The sequence below is a fragment of the Acomys russatus genome, chromosome 1 (assembly GCF_903995435.1).
Source record: "Acomys russatus chromosome 1, mAcoRus1.1, whole genome shotgun sequence".
Classification (NCBI taxonomy): Eukaryota; Metazoa; Chordata; class Mammalia; order Rodentia; family Muridae; genus Acomys; species Acomys russatus.
Genome location: NC_067137.1, coordinates 37784453 through 37800736, shown reverse-complemented (window position 1 = coordinate 37800736; position 16284 = coordinate 37784453). Strand labels below are relative to the sequence as shown.

Genomic DNA, 16284 nt, shown 5'->3' with positions numbered 1-16284 from the left:
GTGTGTGTGCATGCGTGCGTACATACGGGCCTCCCACCAGGCACGTATGCTCAGAGGATCACTTTTGGGAGTCAGTTCTCACCTGCTAATATGTAGGTCTCAGGAATCAAATTCAGGTTTTCAAGCTTGGGTGGGACTTGATGGTGCCACTGAGGTCTGTCACTCTGATCCCTGCGTGGGGAGCCTGAGAAAGCAGCCTTTTTAACGCTAGGGGCAGCTTTTCCTGCGTTCCGTGCTCTTACTTTTGGATCACTGGATCTTAAGGGAGGCGTGAGGACTCTAGATGACACTCCACTGTGAAGCTGGTGGATTGATGGCGGTATCCCTGTATAGACGGTCATGTTAAATCATGAGGCTGGGACTCGCCCATAAGCTGGAGTGAGTGATTCCTCCAAGTGGATCACTGTAAGGACAGCAGGCGCTGGGGACAGCTCAGCAGGGGAGCACCTGCCTAGCATGCATGGCAAGGCCCTTGGTGTTACTACAGTAAAGACAGCACAGCTGCCAGCAATGACTAAGTGAATGACTACAGGCTTGCAGTGCCTTGGAAAGGCTTAAGTTATAGCAAACCTTTGATAATGTTATTTAAAAAAAAAAAAAAAAAAAAAAATTGGCTGCTTTGTATTCTGTTTGGCTCTTTTCCTGAAGATAAACTTAGATTCCTCCTAGAACAAATTTAGGCTGTCCCACGTCTACACATCTGGTGCCAACTGCTGACTTTTACCCCAGGTGGTGTCAGAGCTGCTCCTGAGTGCAGCCTGTGGCGCTAGTGCCACTGGCAGGTACTCAGCTCCATTGCACAGGTGGACAGTGCTGACACAGCTCTGTTGGCCCAGCTCTACACTGAGAAGCCAGAGATGGAAACAGCATGGTGATGGGAACGGGTCAGAGGGACACATCTGCAGGAATATTATGCAGCTGTAGATGGAGAGTATACTTCGGCTCTATCACAAAGTTTTCTGTTGATGTTTTTTTCCCCCTGTTTTGGAGACAGGGTCTCACTTTGTTCCCCTGGCTTCCCTGGAACTCACTATGTAGACCAGGCTGGCCTTGTATTGACAGAGCTCTGCCTGCCTCTGATCCCCAACTGCTGGGTTTACAGGCATTTGTTGCTATGCCTAGCTAATAATTATTTAACCTGAAGAGCCGAGGAATATGAATTCAGGAACTGTTGGATGAATATGGAGTGTTGGGCCATTTTCTTTGTGTGGTGCTGGACATGAAACCCAAGTGATCACATACACTATGCAGACAGCATTCTCTGGGAGTTGAGGGAGCCTGTGGTGGAGGACTCCATGTCAGTGGCTGCTTGTCTTTCAGACACTGACAACTCGTGTAAGGTGTGCTGCAGGAACCTTTCTGGCCCGTGTATGCCCTACGTCGATGCAGAGCAAAAGAACTTATTTTTGAGGAAAGGGAAGCCCTGTACAGTAGGATTTTGTGACATGAATGTAAGTATCTCTCCTACTGTGAAATCAGGCATCTGCAGGGAGGCACAGGGTCTGACTTTCTTGCTCACTCAGTGCCTCTTTCATAGTCACAGCTTGAGCAGTTTGGTAGTCTGTGTCCATTCTCCAAGCCAGGAAATTAGGACTCAGTGTCAGAAACCAGCTATCTGTACCATACAGACCCACCCCAGCCTGCTTCAGAGTCCCAGGCCAGGCAGGGATACTGGGGAGATCTGGTCTCAAAAGACAGCAACAAAAAGTACACTTTCCCCCCAGGTCTTCTGTCTCTTAGTTTTGTACTCCAGTAACCCTAGAACACCTGCCCACAGACAGTCCCTGTCTGTACATACTCAATGAAAGCAAGCACTGGTTAGAAAGATAAAAAGATGACATTTGTGTTTGGATTGCCTGTTTGCAAAATCAAGTACTTAACATATAAAGCCCTCTGTCCACTCTGTATACTTGCTGTCTGTCTGACTAGAGTGCTCCTAGAATGGTAGTTTTCTTGGGCCTTATCCTGGTTATTCTAAGAATGGACTTTTGTGTGGGGTGTGACAACACACTCCTGTATTCTTAGCTATTAGAAAAGCCCAGTTTTGAGATACACAGTATACCAAGTCTGAACACACCCAGCTCCACCAATGCACCAGGTATTTTTTTAAGGAACTAATTGTGAAAGTGCTAATGACAGGACTGGAATTATAATCTTGTGTCTGAGGTGGGCACTAAGCAAAGTAGTTTACATGTTCACTGTTTTTCTGAGGCTTCATTAGTTCTCAGTGTGCTGTTTGGCAGAATGCACTGTTTTCTCCTTATAGGGCAAATGTGAAAAACGAGTACAAGACGTAATTGAGCGTTTTTGGGACTTCATTGACCAGCTGAGCATCAACACTTTTGGTAAGTGAACTATTTCTTGGATTATTTACCAAGATCTGAGCCGATTTCCATGATGAGTTAGTTGTGGTTTCAGAATTTGTGCTATGATCCTGCAGTAGAAGACTAAAATATTCACATTTATTATGAACTCTGATGGGGACTGGAGAGATGGCTCAGGGTTAAGAACACTGGTTATTCGTCCAGAGGGCCTCGGTTCAATACCCATCACCTAACATGGTAGCTCATAATTACCTCCAACTCTAGTCCTAGGGAATCCAGCATTCTCTGGTCTGTCAGGGCACTGCGTTCACATGGTGCACAGAACACATAAAAATAAAAAGTTAAACATTTTTAAACAACTTTGTTGGCTAAGAGAGAACTAAGCCATTATAGGTTCATTCCCATGTGTGTTGCATGCGTTAGTTCACCCGAACATGGTTCAGTCCTGTGACCGTGTCTAGTCTAAGAGCAGCAAACCCCCTAGAATTTAGCTGTAAAAACAATAACCTTTAGGCAGTGAAAGCATTGCCTTCCTAAGATGCTGTGCGTGGTCTGTTAGCACAGTCCACACAGGAAGTGGGCATTGCGCTCTACTTTCCTCACCTGAAGCACAGCCTGGCCACGCTCCTAAAGAGCGCTCTGCAGTAGTCTTGTGAGTATGTGCTCGAGACGTTCACCGTTTGGATTATTCACAGGAAAGTTTTTGGCAGACAACATCGTTGGGTCCGTCCTGGTTTTCTCCTTGATATTTTGGATTCCTTTCAGCATTCTTGTCCACTGTGTGGTAAGTCACCAAAGCTTAAGGGATCAGACATTTCTCAAAGATGTTGAGCAACTCCAAATTCAAAGGCTGGTGTAAAATGTTGCCGGCACTATTATGAGTACTCTAAGACTGCTTGCCGTGGTGCCCACCTGATGATCTTTGAACAGAATGGGAGCTGGGTACTTAGCTAGTAGGGGGCTTCCCTCGCTTGCACAGGCCTGTGTTCCTCCCCAGCACTGCATAAACGAGGTAGAATAGGGCATGCACTCTGGAAGTCAGGACCCTCAGATACGTAGTGCCTAGCTACAGCACAGGAGACCCTGTCTCAAACAACAGCAGGCAGATACCTGCTGCCAGACCTGACTTCTTCCCTAGGACCTGAGTGGGGCAAGGAGAGAATGGAGTCCCCAGAGTTGTCCTCCCTTGTCCCTGGGCACATCCTTGCTTGTAGGCCATGGCACACTCGCACAAAATAACACATAATTATGGTTTTAAAATGTATTTCTGTGTGTGTATTATTTTGCTGTTATTATTATTGTTATTATTATTATTATTTTGAGACCGGGTTTCTCTGTGTAACCTTTGCTATTCTGGACTTGCTCTGTAGACCAGGTTGGCCTTGAACTCATAGAGATCTGTATACGTTAAACACAGGAAGTATTTAGCTGGACTTGTGTGGAGCCTGACTTGTGAAGTCTCTCAACAAGAGCACGTTTAGGCTGACTTGGTTATAGTGGAACAAATGTTAACATTTCAGAGATATTCCCCATGTACAGTGTAGATTGACGACAGTGTGCATAGTGTGCTTATCCTTATAAATTTTTAGAGTTTGAAAACTTGACTTTAGTTGGGCATGGTGGTGCATGCCTATAATCCCAGCACTTGGGAGGCAGAGGCAGGCAGATTGGTTTGAGTTTGAAGCGAGCTTGGTCTACAAAGCAAATTCAGGATAGCCAAGATAACACACACAAAAAAACCTTGTCTTGAAAAACCAAAACACCAAAAAACAAATTTGACCTTGTGTGAGTGAGGCACGGGTGGCTCTCTGATGCTCTCACAGTGCCCTCCTGGCTTCTGTCCCATGGTACAGAGCACAGCACCCAGGTGGCAAGGCTCTGTGCCAGGCAGAGCTGCTCTTGCTGGAAGATGTGTCTCAGGACAGCAGTATGATCCCTACAGAGCTGGGCGGCTTCTGTGTACATGTGGCCCATGAAGCCAATGTTTGACTTGAGGGTAAAGCCACTGAGTAGTGGTTTGTTTCTAGCCACAGAGTGCACTAGTGGTACCAGGCATTAGGTTGTGGCCCAAATCTTGGTGTTGCCTTTCCCTTTGCCAGTTAGCATTTAGACTCCCTTGGGTTTCTTTTTGGCAGTGTTGGAGGGGTGGCAGACAGACCCAAGTTCTCAAGTGTGCTAGGCAACTGCTCCAGTGCAGACACTCGGCAGTGAGGTCTAAGTTCACTCAACCTTAGGAGCAGTTGATGGGAAGCACTCACATTTTTACTTCCTGTTCTTTCTAGGATAAGAAACTGGACAAGCAGTATGAGTCCCTGTCTCTGTTTCACCACAGTGTAAGTATACAAATAAAACAAGAACAACAGTCTCCAGTTGCACGTAGGCCACACCAGCAAAGGCCTCAGCAAGAGCTCTTTCCTCCTGACCTAGTGGAAGTTACAAGGATTTGATGGGATGTGACTGGTCCCAAGAAAATGACTGCGGCACACTTGACTTGGTTGCTTGGGAGGGAAAGCTAGCAGAGAGGAACCCTGGTCCCCACAACCACAGGTGGTGCTTTAACTCTGAGCACTGAATTCCTGTGTTATGGGTCTTGATAGACACAAACTGCCAGAGTCTCAGAGCTCTGGAGCTTCTGCTGCTGAGGTGTAGCGCCTTGCCCAGCACTAGGCTTAGCACGAGCACAGCCCAGGGCTGCTGTGGGTCAGGCTAGATAGCGTAATGACCTTTGATTGAGTTTTCCTCATCTGTTGAACTGATGCCTTTGCAGAACATTGAGATGTTGAGCAGCATGGATTCGGCGTCTGTTCGCATTATCAAGCCCTTTCCTGCACCCCAGACTCCAGGTCGTCTGCAGCCCCTGCAGCCAGTTGCCATGATGCCACCAGTGTCTGCGGCTCCAAAACTGGACCACCAGAGGATGGACACCATCCAGGAAGACCCTAGCACCGACTCACATGTGGACGATGATGGCTTTGAGAAGGACCCCTTCCCCAACAACAGTGCAGCTGCCAAGTCCTTTGAGGATCTCACAGACCACCCAGTCACCAGGAGTGAAAAGGCGGCCTCGTTCAAGCTGCAGCGTCAGAGCCGAGTTGACAGCAAAGAGACAGAGTGCTAGTGGGGAGCCGTGGCCTGCTCGAGAACTTACACCTGCAGATGTTTTATAGAGTTGCCCGAAACCAAAACAGATTGTGATGATCTGAGAAACAGGGAAGCAACTTAGCAGATGCGGGTCATGTGACATGACCTTCACATGACATCCTGTATGGGTAGGCCCTTTGAAGAAGTGAGGCAAATCTGGCTAATTTAAGGCTTTCAGGTTTTGGGTTTTTCTTTTATAATCTAAAATCTCCTTTGACCTGTGGTACAAAAGCAGAAAATAATCAGCACTGTCGCCAGGAACTTGATCCCACCTACAGTCTGCCTTCTGTACACTGTACCTGTCCTCTGACTACAGTGAAGCACTTAGCAGGGAGGACAACTGGAACAATTGTCTCCAAATGTGGCCTTTGTCGGCGCTGCACCCTGCAGATGGTGAGTCCTGCCTGCACTTGGGACCACTGCCCAGGAGCAGTCCTGTCCAGGACGATGAAGACTCTAGCGTCTGCCAGTCTATCATGATGGCCAGTAACTGCTTCTAGGACAGTTTCCGCTTTACAGAAGTGTCTTCTCATCTCTCTAACAATGTTTGCCTTAAAAAAATATTCAATATTGGCTGGAGAGGTGGCCCTGCAGTTGACAGCACCTGATTCCATTCCCAGCAACCACATGGTGGCTTTTAACTCTAAGTAACTCCAGTCCCAGGGGAGATGGCCTCTTCTGACCTCTATGGCACCATGTATGCACAGACAGACATGCCAGCAAGCCAGCAGGCCAATGCTCTAAGAAATTTCAATATCCACAAAACCCGTACTGCTTCAGAATACAAGCTAGAGTGGGTAAGCAGGCACTCTTAACCAGAAACGCCTCTGAATAGGCCAGGCTTGCTGAGCTGGCCAGGAAGCAGGGCTGGGCTGCAGTGCGGTGCTGCCACTCTGCCTGGGCCCAGCCCTGGAACATCTGTCATCAGACTCAGCGAGAGAACTTTTTCTTTTTCAAGACAGGGTCTATCTGTGTAACATTAGCTGTCCTGGGCTCGCTTTGTAGACCAGGCTGGCCTCGAACTCACAGTGATCCACCTGCCTCCCAAGTGCTGGGATTACAGGCGTGCGCCACCATGTCAGAGAACTCTTATACGGCCTCTGGATGCTGTGCTTACGGTATGAAGCATAAACACCATTAGGCCGTATTCTGGCTCCTAGAAATTCTAGTTATAAACGCTTTTTTCTTCTAAGAGTTGAAATGTGCTCACCAGCTGACACATTTTAACCAAGATAACTTATAAACTCTGACAATTAGCCAAACCTGTGCCTTGTCTCTCCTGAGGGCATCTGTTACACTAATACTTGAACATGTACCTTGTGGTATTTGCTCTTTTAACTAGTCATGATAGCCTTCTATTTTAGTTATACTTTGAGGATTTGCTATAAGGTGAGTGGGGTGTGTGGGTGATGCATGAATGAAACGGTCTCGGCAGAAGATAAGAAAGCCATTTGTATAAAATTGTGACTTTTTAAACCAAATTTGTCTTTTTTTTTCCATGTACAGGATTAACAAGCTGCTCAGGGTATATTCTGTAGCTGTGGCATTGATGATACCTGCTTCAGTCAATAAATACTGAAATGTCAAAACAAAATGCATCAAGTATAACATTTCCCCGAAGAATAAGTTAGTGGGCTTTTTGATCAATAGTCATGAACAGAAGTTAAGCTTAGAAAAAACCATTTACTCGTTCTCTTGATGTTTGTGAATTATCAGCAAGGTTATGCACATAAATGACTATTCATGGAATGTGATTACCAGCTACATTCTTGGGACTGTCTCCCAGGTTGACTAATGGTCTCCGTCTCCCAGCAGACTCAGTTCAGGCCTTGCTTCGTCCACATCGTTCCAGTAAGGAAGCAACCACGGCAGAGAGGAGACCTTCTTTTCCAGCAGTGGCCAGAGGTGTGAGAACAGAAACTCATTTCCCATGGGTGACAGATGCAGGCCATCTGATAAGTAGGATGAGAAGTCCTGTAGGGAGAGCAGTGTCCCTGTCAGGTGCGCCCTCCTCAGGGTGGCCGAGAGCTCTGTGTTTTGTGCAGCAAACATTGACCTCAGTGTGCTACTGCACAGTGCCTGGGGCACAAGACCCTGTTGCCCTGTCTAACAGACCCCTCTCAAAACCATAGACCTTCACGTGTATGAACTGGGATGTGATCTGGGTCTCCTGAGTCATGACATGTTATCAGGCCTAATGAGTGCCCGTCATTCGTATTAAGAGCTCAGGCTCTGTGAAATCATTACCCTGGCTGTTGGACTAGAACAGGAAGGCTGGGGTGAGTCTGGTCCCCATCACTACTCTAAACCCAGGCTTTACTCAGAGACCCACTCTGACTTGGAGGAATTGTCACTTGCCTAATCCTGGAGACTGTTCACAGGCTGGGAATTAGTTCTAGTGGCCTTTCCCTGTGCTTTCCCACCTATATAGTTCTAACTAGTGATCTGTAAGGAAGATTCCCATAGTTCTAGACTCACTAGGCCAGAACCGGAAGACTTGGGAGTAAAACAGTGGTGAAAGATGGATGCCCTTTCAGTACATTCTTAGGCCATCTCTAGCAGACTTTTTTTTCCAACTTACTATTTGGGGGGTGGGGGGTGTCTTGGGGGAGGAGTGCACATTCAATGGTGGCGCAAGGAGGCCAAAGGACAACTTGTAGGAGTTGTTTCTGTCCAACCCCCACGCAGGTGCTTGGGATCAAACTCAGGTCGTCAGGCTTGGCAGTAAGTGCCTTTACCAGAGAAGCCATCCTGCTGGCCTTGGAGTAGATTCACAATAAAGCTCCCATGATCAAGCACTGAGGCTAGTGGCCTTGGTGCTCTGGGAGCAAAGGTCAGTCAAGGATGCTGAGGCAGACTGCAGTCCTGGGGTTCTGAGAGCTCCGGAGACAAGAGACAGTTGTCTAAAAAGTCGTAAACTTGGCTTAAGCTTCCAAAAGAGCTTTCAGTCTCTTGAATCAGTGATGTGGCAACCTCAGGCTCTCAAGCCAGCTTGTGGGGCCTGATCTCCCTGCACTACCGCAGGCTTTGTTCCTGCTGCATCCTTCCAGTAAGGAAGCAGCACCTTGTCCCTCTTTATAGAAGGGCTGTGGATGTATCAGACCCTTCCGGTCCATGGAGGAGAGGATGGATGGATGAAGAATTAGGGGAGGAGGAAAGTTAGCATCTGGTTTAGTGATTGTGGACTGAGTTGTTCTATCTTTTGCTTACATGGTAAAACCTCTTTTCCTTGAGTACTTCAAGTTCCCAGCCCTCAGCTCCCTGCCTGGGTCTGAGCATCACAAGGAAGCACCCTTTAAATTGCCCCCAGCAATTTTGCTAAGGAGTAAAAAGTAGGCCGGGGAGGAGGCCCAGTCAGCAGACTGCTTGCTTAGCACATGCCCAGTCCACAGCACCCATACACAGTGCGGCAGTGCACACCTGTCACCCCAGCATGCCACCTCCAGGGGCGGAGGTGGGAAGTTCAGACAATCAGGGTCATCCTCAGCCACATAGCAAGCTCCAGGCCAGCCTGGGATATGTGAGACCCTGTCTCAAAAGGGGAGGTAGGGGTGAAAACAGATGTGACTGACTATGCCTCTTACATGCTGCAGGCCAGGAGTGGTTGGCAACCTGAATTTTGTAACATTGTCCTTACCCTGACATTGCAGCCTTGACTGAGATGCCATGTAGCTGGAGCCACGTACGTGACTGGAGAGCCCTCCCTTCTTACCAGCTTTATCCATGTTGTGGGCATCAGACTTGGCCTCTTTGCTGCTCAGGACTCTGGGTTACCCAATTGCCTATGGAAAGATGAGTGACTTGCTTCTAGCTTTGGGCCTAGTGTATACAATGCTCTGTCAGTGCATGTGTGTGACTGTACACGACTGTCCAGCTGCCCTCCTGAGGGGCTGTACTTCACAACTAGCTTTCCTCATGTGTGTCTGTGTATGTATATATGTATATGTATGTGTTTTTAGGCTTTAAGACAATAATTCAACTAGAATGGCATCTCAAGCTGTGGATTTTGTTAGTCAATACGTGTCACTGTTTTATCTGAACTGTGTCCCTCTTATATACACGAACTTGGCATTTATGGTGCTCTAGGTAACTCCTAAGTTCCTGCTGCGATGTCTTCTTCAACTCCCCCAGGTCTCTCTGCCCAGTTTTCCTGGTGAAAAGCATGGCTGACATTTATGTCTTCTGAGACAGTTTTATGAGGCCAGGCTGGTCTCAATCACAGTGCGTAGTAGTGCTGGCCTTCAACTCCTCATCCTTCTCCCCTCCCCTCCCAATTTTGGAGGTTACAGATGTGTATTACTACACCTATCCAAAGAGCTGTCTTAGGAAAACTGGTTTACCCAGGTGATCCCAGTAACACCCAGAGGACTGAGCAAGCCACAGTACCTGGTTGTCCTTCTGCATCAGGGTCCACAGGTCAAGGACATCAGTCCCACACTCTCTGGCTACTTGTAAACACGCATTAGCATATTCACCCACAACAGAGTTCAGGCGGTTTAATTTGCAACCTGTTGGTGAAAACTTGAGATGGTCACTGGCAAACTTAGTGCTGGTCCTTATGAAGCTACCCTGACTGGACGGTTTCTGATGTCTGCTTGGGGCACTACAATGGCACTGCTCTAAGAGGACAGGACGGAGTGCAGAGCAGGGAGGAGCAGCAGCTGCAGCATCCAGGGGTGAGCTGGAGCAGGGGGAAGGAAAAGCATAGCTAGAAACGTCAAGACCACGAGAGACACACGCTGCCACTGAGGCCCTGAGTGTCAGCATGCAGCCAGCAGCTACCACAGTGATGGGAGAGAGGAGTGCAGTGTGCAGGGAGACTAGTCGCTGCCGGCACCTGCCACTTCATAGTGGTGCCTGTGAACAGCGTGCTCAACCATTCTGAGGCCACATCCATCTCATTCACGCACAGATTCCAGGACAAAGTGCACACATTTAACCAAGCACATGCTGCCTCCCAGTCTATAAGGAAGGCTGACCACCAAGGAGGTGGGGAAGCCCAGCTTGGGGAGTCTCAGGAGTGCTGGTGGGGGACTGAGAGACTGGGGGAGGGGGGGTCTGGGGCACAGAAGGAGTTGGGCTAATGAGCTGCCTGTGACTTTTGACAGTAGACCTGTGCTGGAAAGCTATTACTGTGTCCCAGTCAAACCTATGCTTAGACAGTCCATCGTTCCCAGGCAAGTGCATCAGCGTGAGAGCTGCTGTGCTGAAGGGACAGAATCCACACAGGGAAGACAAGCGGAGGGATTTTTACCATCACACTTTTCCAACTGCCAAGACTGGGGAGTACCTCCCGGCAGCTGGAGAGGGGGCATCTGCAGATGAGGACTTTGTGTGCCCACCCCAGCTACTACAGCTGGCAAGTTTGTTTTGTGTACATCTTGGCATCTGGCAACTGTAGAGAGTAAGTGCCAGGGCATCAGTGCCTTCTTGACTTAGATACAGCCAGGACGCCCCTACCCTGATTTATGCGAAAAACAGCCTACAGTTCTTAACCTGTGGGCCACAACCCCTTTGGCAAACCTCTATCTCCAAAACTGTTTAAATTATGATTCATAACAGTAGCAAAATTACAGTTATGAAGTAGCAATAAAAGTAACTTTATGGTTGGGAGTCACCCCCACATGAACTGTATTAGAGGGTGGCGGCAGCATTAGGAAAGTTAGGAACCACTGTTCTGACAAGGCCCTCGTGTTGGAGCCCTCACCGCGCACATCCGGCTTTGAGGAGCAAAGGTGCACTTGGCTCACCTTTTAGGATGCATTCCTTCTCCCAGGCTGCCTCGCAGAGCGGGGGCGGCGTGATGAGAATGACTCGCTCCTCGGGGATGTGCACAGACTTCAGGTACTGCACCATCTCCCTCAGGTTGGCTCCATACTCATCCAGTGGGACATGCTGCTTGCGGTTCTCATCTGTTCAAGATAATGTATAGCTCAGGCTCAGCAGCCTATTGGAAGCAACAACGAACAAGAAAAAAAATACTTCTTTCTGTTTCTGTTTAGATCTTTTTTCTCTTTGAGATACAGTCTCACCTAGGCCACTAGATAGTCGAGTGTTATTATGTAACCCTGGTAGCCTGGAACTCAAGGAGATCCTCCTGCCCCTGCCTCCCAAGGCCTGCAGCCCCATACATAACCCAGCCTCAGTTTTATGTCATGCTGGGACGGGAACTCAGGACTGTGCATGCTAGGCAAGCACTTTACCCACCCTGTGACACCCCCCAGGCCCTTGTATTATTTCTTTTTATTATTGTGTATACAGTGCTCTGCCTGCACGTATACCTGCATGCCAGGAGAGGGCACCATATCACATTATAGATGGTTGTGAGCCACCATGTGGTTGCTGGGAATTGAACTCAGGACCTCTGGAAGAGCAGTCAGTGCTCTTAGCCTCTGAGCCATCTCTCCAGCTTGGCCCTTGTTTTGAGACAGGATGTTACTCTTGGCTCAGGCTAGCCTGGAACTAGCAGTGATCCTTTTGTCTTGGCCTCCCAGTGCTGAGACCACAAGTATGTGCCACCACTCCGGTAGCAATGTGTTTCTGCAAATTTACAGTGTCAGTGAGGTGCTGTTGCGTTCCAAAAGACACAAAAGACTCTCTCCTCTTAAACCTGGTTACCAGTTCACACCAGAGGCTGGCTAGGACATTCGGAGCGTTAGTGTCCTTTGGGTTCACCATCAGCATAAGGCTAGATCTGTAGCTGTGACCTACGGCTGCACCACTCTCATCCCCACTGTCACTGATGTGTGCTTTAACCTTCTGAAGCTCAGTGCCCTCACTGGGAAGTGAGGTAATGGCAAGGGACAGCTGTGGAAAAAGTGAAGTGTGCAAAATGTTCCTCAGACCGCAGAAGCTTGCTTCCAGTTAGGCTGGCACACAAGCACAAGGCTCTGCAGATTCCGTGCAAACCACAGGAAGTAAAAAGCAAAATCACCCATGAGCCTGCCATCCAGGCCACTACTGGTGTCTGCATGTATTCCTGGCCAGCCTTTCTCTATAGTCACGGGTAATTTAAGGCAGGGGGTGGGGGTGGGGTAAGCCCCAAACCAAAACAAACAGTAACAGGCCAGGTTGTGGCACATGCCCATCTCCCAGCACTTGAGAGGTAGAGGCAGAAGGATCAACTAGCCTTAGCTACTTAGTGAGTTTGAAGCCAGCCTGGGCTACAGGAGATCCTGTCTCAACAAAAAACCTCAAAAACCCAACAAAAGAAGACACTACTTTCTCAGCAGAGCGTGCATGCCCCAGAGGCGGGCCCTCTGCTGCCAGCTGCATCACCTGAGCACATTAGAGGGCAGGGGCAAAGGCTGAAAGGAATCTCAGGAGAGCCAACAAGGCAGTCATGTGGAAGATGAACCCTAGAGCACTTGAGCCAACTCTCACCACATCAAAGCCCAAAGAAACCCACACAGACAAGGCCCAGGGACGCGCACCGCTCTCTGAAAAACTTTCTGCTGGGAGATACAGAAGCAGTTTGGGGAAAAAAGTATATAAACATGTATTAGTGTGAGTCCAGGAAAACCAAAAATGATCTAGAGATGCCCTCACCTTTGAGTGTAGAGTCATTGGCACCAAAGAAAATTGTAACTGCCACTGGGTTTTCCAGGCCACTCCCTTTCCTAATTAATCTCGGAAGGATAATGTTGGCCCATCTGGTGTTGTAACCTGAAAACCCACGATTCAGAACGTCACATTTTCTGAAACAAATTGGTTAAAAAGATCGGTTATGAGCAAAGAGCCTGCTTCTAGTCCTGGGAGCTGACGGTACTAACGGTGTACTCAGACCCTCCCCAGCCTCCCATGTCCCTCAGTGAGAGATGAATTCCATAGAATTCCATACAAGAATTCTATACATTTTGGTGGTGGCTCAGGGTACATCTAAAATGAGACTTTATTTTTTATTTTAATTAATTTTGTTTGGTTGGTTCTTCGATACAGGCGTTCTCTGTTACAGAGTCCTGGACTCTTTGTAAACTAGGCTGGCCTTGAACTCAGAGTGCTGTGATTAAGGGCTTGCACTACCACGCCCAGCCTAAAATGGACTTTCTGATGGATGTTAATCTGAGCAAGTACAGAAACCCACTAAGAGGCAGAAACTCAATGGTTGGGAGATTAAAAGCAGGCAGCCCCGCCAACACAAGTGCTGCCAGATCTCACTCAGGCAACCTGGATGTTGCAGAGCCCGAGGGCCTGCCCTGTCTTCCTTCCTTTTAACAAGCACCCCCAGGAGGGAAACGGCTAACAGATAAAAGCCACTGTGTCATTTACTCTTCGAGACTAGCTTCCCCCTAGAAAGTAGCCAAGTACAATCTACAAACGGTTCTCACCTGACTAGTCTGTCAGCCAGCAATGCGCCCCATCCACCTTGCTGGAAAGAAAACTGAAGAAAAAGCCCGTTACTATCCACGTAGCCAGACACAGTGGCAAAAGTGTTCCCCTGGGCCCCCTCAGAGGCAGGCTGTGTCTGGGCACCCCCAGACTTCTTGCCTTCTTTGCTTGGGAAGGTATTCTGGGGTCACTGTGGCTTTACTTGGTTGCTCTTTGGAAATTAGGTTTTCTTCATCCAATGGACCCGGGCCAGTCATCTACACTTTACCGCGACTTAAGAAACGTTTGTCATCCAGACAAGAGGAACTCAACTATGGCGAGTTAGGAGAGGACATCGTGCGGTGCCACTTCTCCGCAGCTGAAAATCCTGGGAAGTCTATGCTCTCCTGGTTCTCTAACGGTCCCGGCAATCCTCCAGCAGCAAAAACTTAAGTGTTCAACACCTAAAAGTAATGCTGCCAATTATTAGGGAAAGCCATGGCCGAGTATTAGAAATCTTTTTTTTATTTTTTTATTCTATCTTCCTGAAGGAAGGCGTCTTGAGGGATTTCTTTAATTGGGAGTTAAACGGTCTCAAATAGGATTACTATTTCGTGCTGTTACAAGAGTTTCCAAAACCAGTTGGTACTGGACCTGAGCGGAGGAGGCGAGGAGCGAACTAGCCGGGTCAAAGTTCAAAGTGGCTTCGGCAAGAAGCCGCAGAGGCTGAGGGAGGGGACGAAGAGAGGCTCGGGACCCTCTAAGCTCCCGTGCACCTGACACGCACCGGCCAAACCAAATCCCAGCGAGAAGACCCGGGCAGCCCGGCGTCCGCACCTGCGCCCGCACCTGCGCGCGGAGGTGCACGGCCCACAGAGCACGAGGGGAACCGCGCCTGGCCTGCCCCGACACGCGTGGACGCAGCCCAGGGTGGGCGGGTACCTGCGTGATGGAGTCCCCGAAGAGCAACACGCGAGGCCAGAGCAGAGAGCTCCCGCTGGCAGCCCGTTCGCACAGCGCCATCGTGGCGGGTCCCGAGCTCTGAGTCTGCGCCGGATGCAGATGATCCACGCGCTGGGGGTGGGGCTAGCTGTGGGCGGGGCTAGCTCGGAGCGGGCAGCTTGGCTTAGAAGAGGAAACGCCTCCTTGGACGGGCGTTTCCGGGTCCCGTGAGTCCTTAGACAGGGCTCTCTAGCCCGCTCACCCCAACCCGGTCTCTGAAAACAGGCAATAGCTCTACTGTCTTGGAGACTTCATTTTTAGCAGGCGCATCTGTGTCCATCGCTGGCTACCCACAAGTGGGATTCACCTTTCCTTGGTTACTGGCCTTGATGGACACAGTAAGGGGGCAGCTTTAAAAGCCAGAGCTGTACAGGGGCCCTCACTCCAGAAGGCCTGACTCCATGGCATCTTTCTCCAGCAATTAAATTGAAATGTTTAGCTTTATGTAATAATTTTTTGTATAATGTGGGGTCCCTAGACTTTTGGTATAGGCCAAAGATATGGGACTTTGGCTGGTTTTATAGAAATTTCGTTTTAAGGAAGAGTCAGATTTACATCTTGTTACCGAAGTGCAGTAGTTTACACACCTAAGAAGGGAGGTAGACAGTGTTATGCCCAAAATTTGAGAGACTCCCCGAACAGACCACCCAAGAGCAGAGTTCGAACCCGGGCCACACCTCCAATACACTGACACAGCAGATGCAGGGAAGTGGCCTCAATTGAAAGGTTTTTTTTCTAGGTTTTAGACAAAGAAAAAAATGTTTAAAGATTAATTTATTATGTATACAGCGCTCTGCCTGCATTACACCTGCTAGCCAGAAGAGAGCATCAGATCACTGATGGTTGTGAACCACCATGTGGTTGCTGGGACTTGAACTCAGGACCTCGCCAGGAGCAGTCAGTGCTCTTAACCCCTGAACCATCTCTCAAGCCCCCAAAGAACTGGGCTTTATAGTATATGATTGGATGGCATTTGGGCAGAAAAGCTTCAAGGAGGGAGTTACAAGCCTTGGCGTTTCAGGTTGGGTAATAAGTGTAGGGGCAAGCTGGCCTATAGAAAAGATTGGTGGAAGCAGTCAAGGGGGCATTAGGAACTTTGGCCTGGCTTCTCCTAATTGGTTGTTGCTATGTGCCAGACCACCTGCTGGTCAGCTTGACCAGCAGAGAGTATATTTGGACTTTCCCAAGGTGAGCTGATTGTGTTGCTAGGGAATATTTTTCTGTTTAGACTTTGTGGTTTTCCTGGAATCTGGGTTCAGCCCTTGACCAAGTTTAACAGGAAATGGAGTCTCTTTTTCAAAATGGAGTTTGTCTGGTCCTTACAGCAGCACAGGCTATATGGGCCTGGTTCTTTGCCTCGATGGTGAAGCACTATCAAGCTTCTGTCGGCTCCCTGGAAAAGGGTGGCAATCACTGAACTCTAGCCCCCTCCCCCACTTCCTAGTCTGTAGACCCCATACAAAGTGGTCCCCAAAGTGGTGCTTTTACAAACACAAACCAAGGAATTGCA

General features: G+C 48.8%; 2 protein-coding genes across 5 annotated transcripts in view; one reads left to right on the top strand and one right to left on the bottom strand.

Moving 5' to 3' along the window:
- The window catches only part of Adam17 (ADAM metallopeptidase domain 17), a 44971-nt gene extending 39186 nt beyond the window's left edge, over positions 1 to 5785 (top strand). For all 3 annotated transcript variants that reach the window (XM_051143916.1, XM_051143924.1, XM_051143932.1), the window contains 5 exons: positions 1321 to 1451; positions 2267 to 2345; positions 3020 to 3108; positions 4607 to 4657; positions 5092 to 5785. In XM_051143916.1, the coding sequence (XP_050999873.1) occupies positions 1321 to 1451; positions 2267 to 2345; positions 3020 to 3108; positions 4607 to 4657; positions 5092 to 5442 (701 nt within the window). In that variant the 3' untranslated portion in view covers positions 5443 to 5785. The remainder of the gene's footprint in view (positions 1 to 1320; positions 1452 to 2266; positions 2346 to 3019; positions 3109 to 4606; positions 4658 to 5091) is intronic.
- A 623-nt stretch (positions 5786 to 6408) lies between these two features.
- On the bottom strand, positions 6409 to 14855 carry Iah1 (isoamyl acetate hydrolyzing esterase 1 (putative)). 2 transcript variants are annotated; one of them, XM_051143897.1, is made up of 6 exons: positions 14715 to 14855; positions 13793 to 13845; positions 13014 to 13162; positions 11216 to 11377; positions 9852 to 9973; positions 6409 to 7439 (listed from the first exon to the last, which is right to left on the bottom strand). In XM_051143897.1, exons 1-6 carry the CDS (start codon positions 14793 to 14795, stop codon positions 7257 to 7259), a joined length of 750 nt encoding a protein of 249 aa, XP_050999854.1. In that variant the 5' UTR covers positions 14796 to 14855; the 3' UTR covers positions 6409 to 7256. The 2 variants fall into 2 exon arrangements, with proteins under 2 accessions (XP_050999854.1, XP_050999861.1); XM_051143904.1 differs by having other exon boundaries at positions 13014 to 13130; positions 14715 to 14787.
- Between the last annotated feature and the right edge of the window lie 1429 nt (positions 14856 to 16284).

Bases quoted from the DNA above. Each gene is read 5' to 3' on its own strand.
- Iah1 (XM_051143897.1), bottom strand. From the start codon at position 14,795: ATGGCGCTGTGCGAACGGGCTGCCAGCGGGAGCTCTCTGCTCTGGCCT. The intron at 13,163-13,792 runs GTGAGAACCGTT...AATTTGTTTCAG, and splicing joins CTGGCTGACAGACTAGTCAG to AAAATGTGACGTTCTGAATC. The intron at 9,974-11,215 runs GTGAGCCAAGTG...TTTCACCAACAG, and splicing joins GAAGGAATGCATCCTAAAAG to GTTGCAAATTAAACCGCCTG.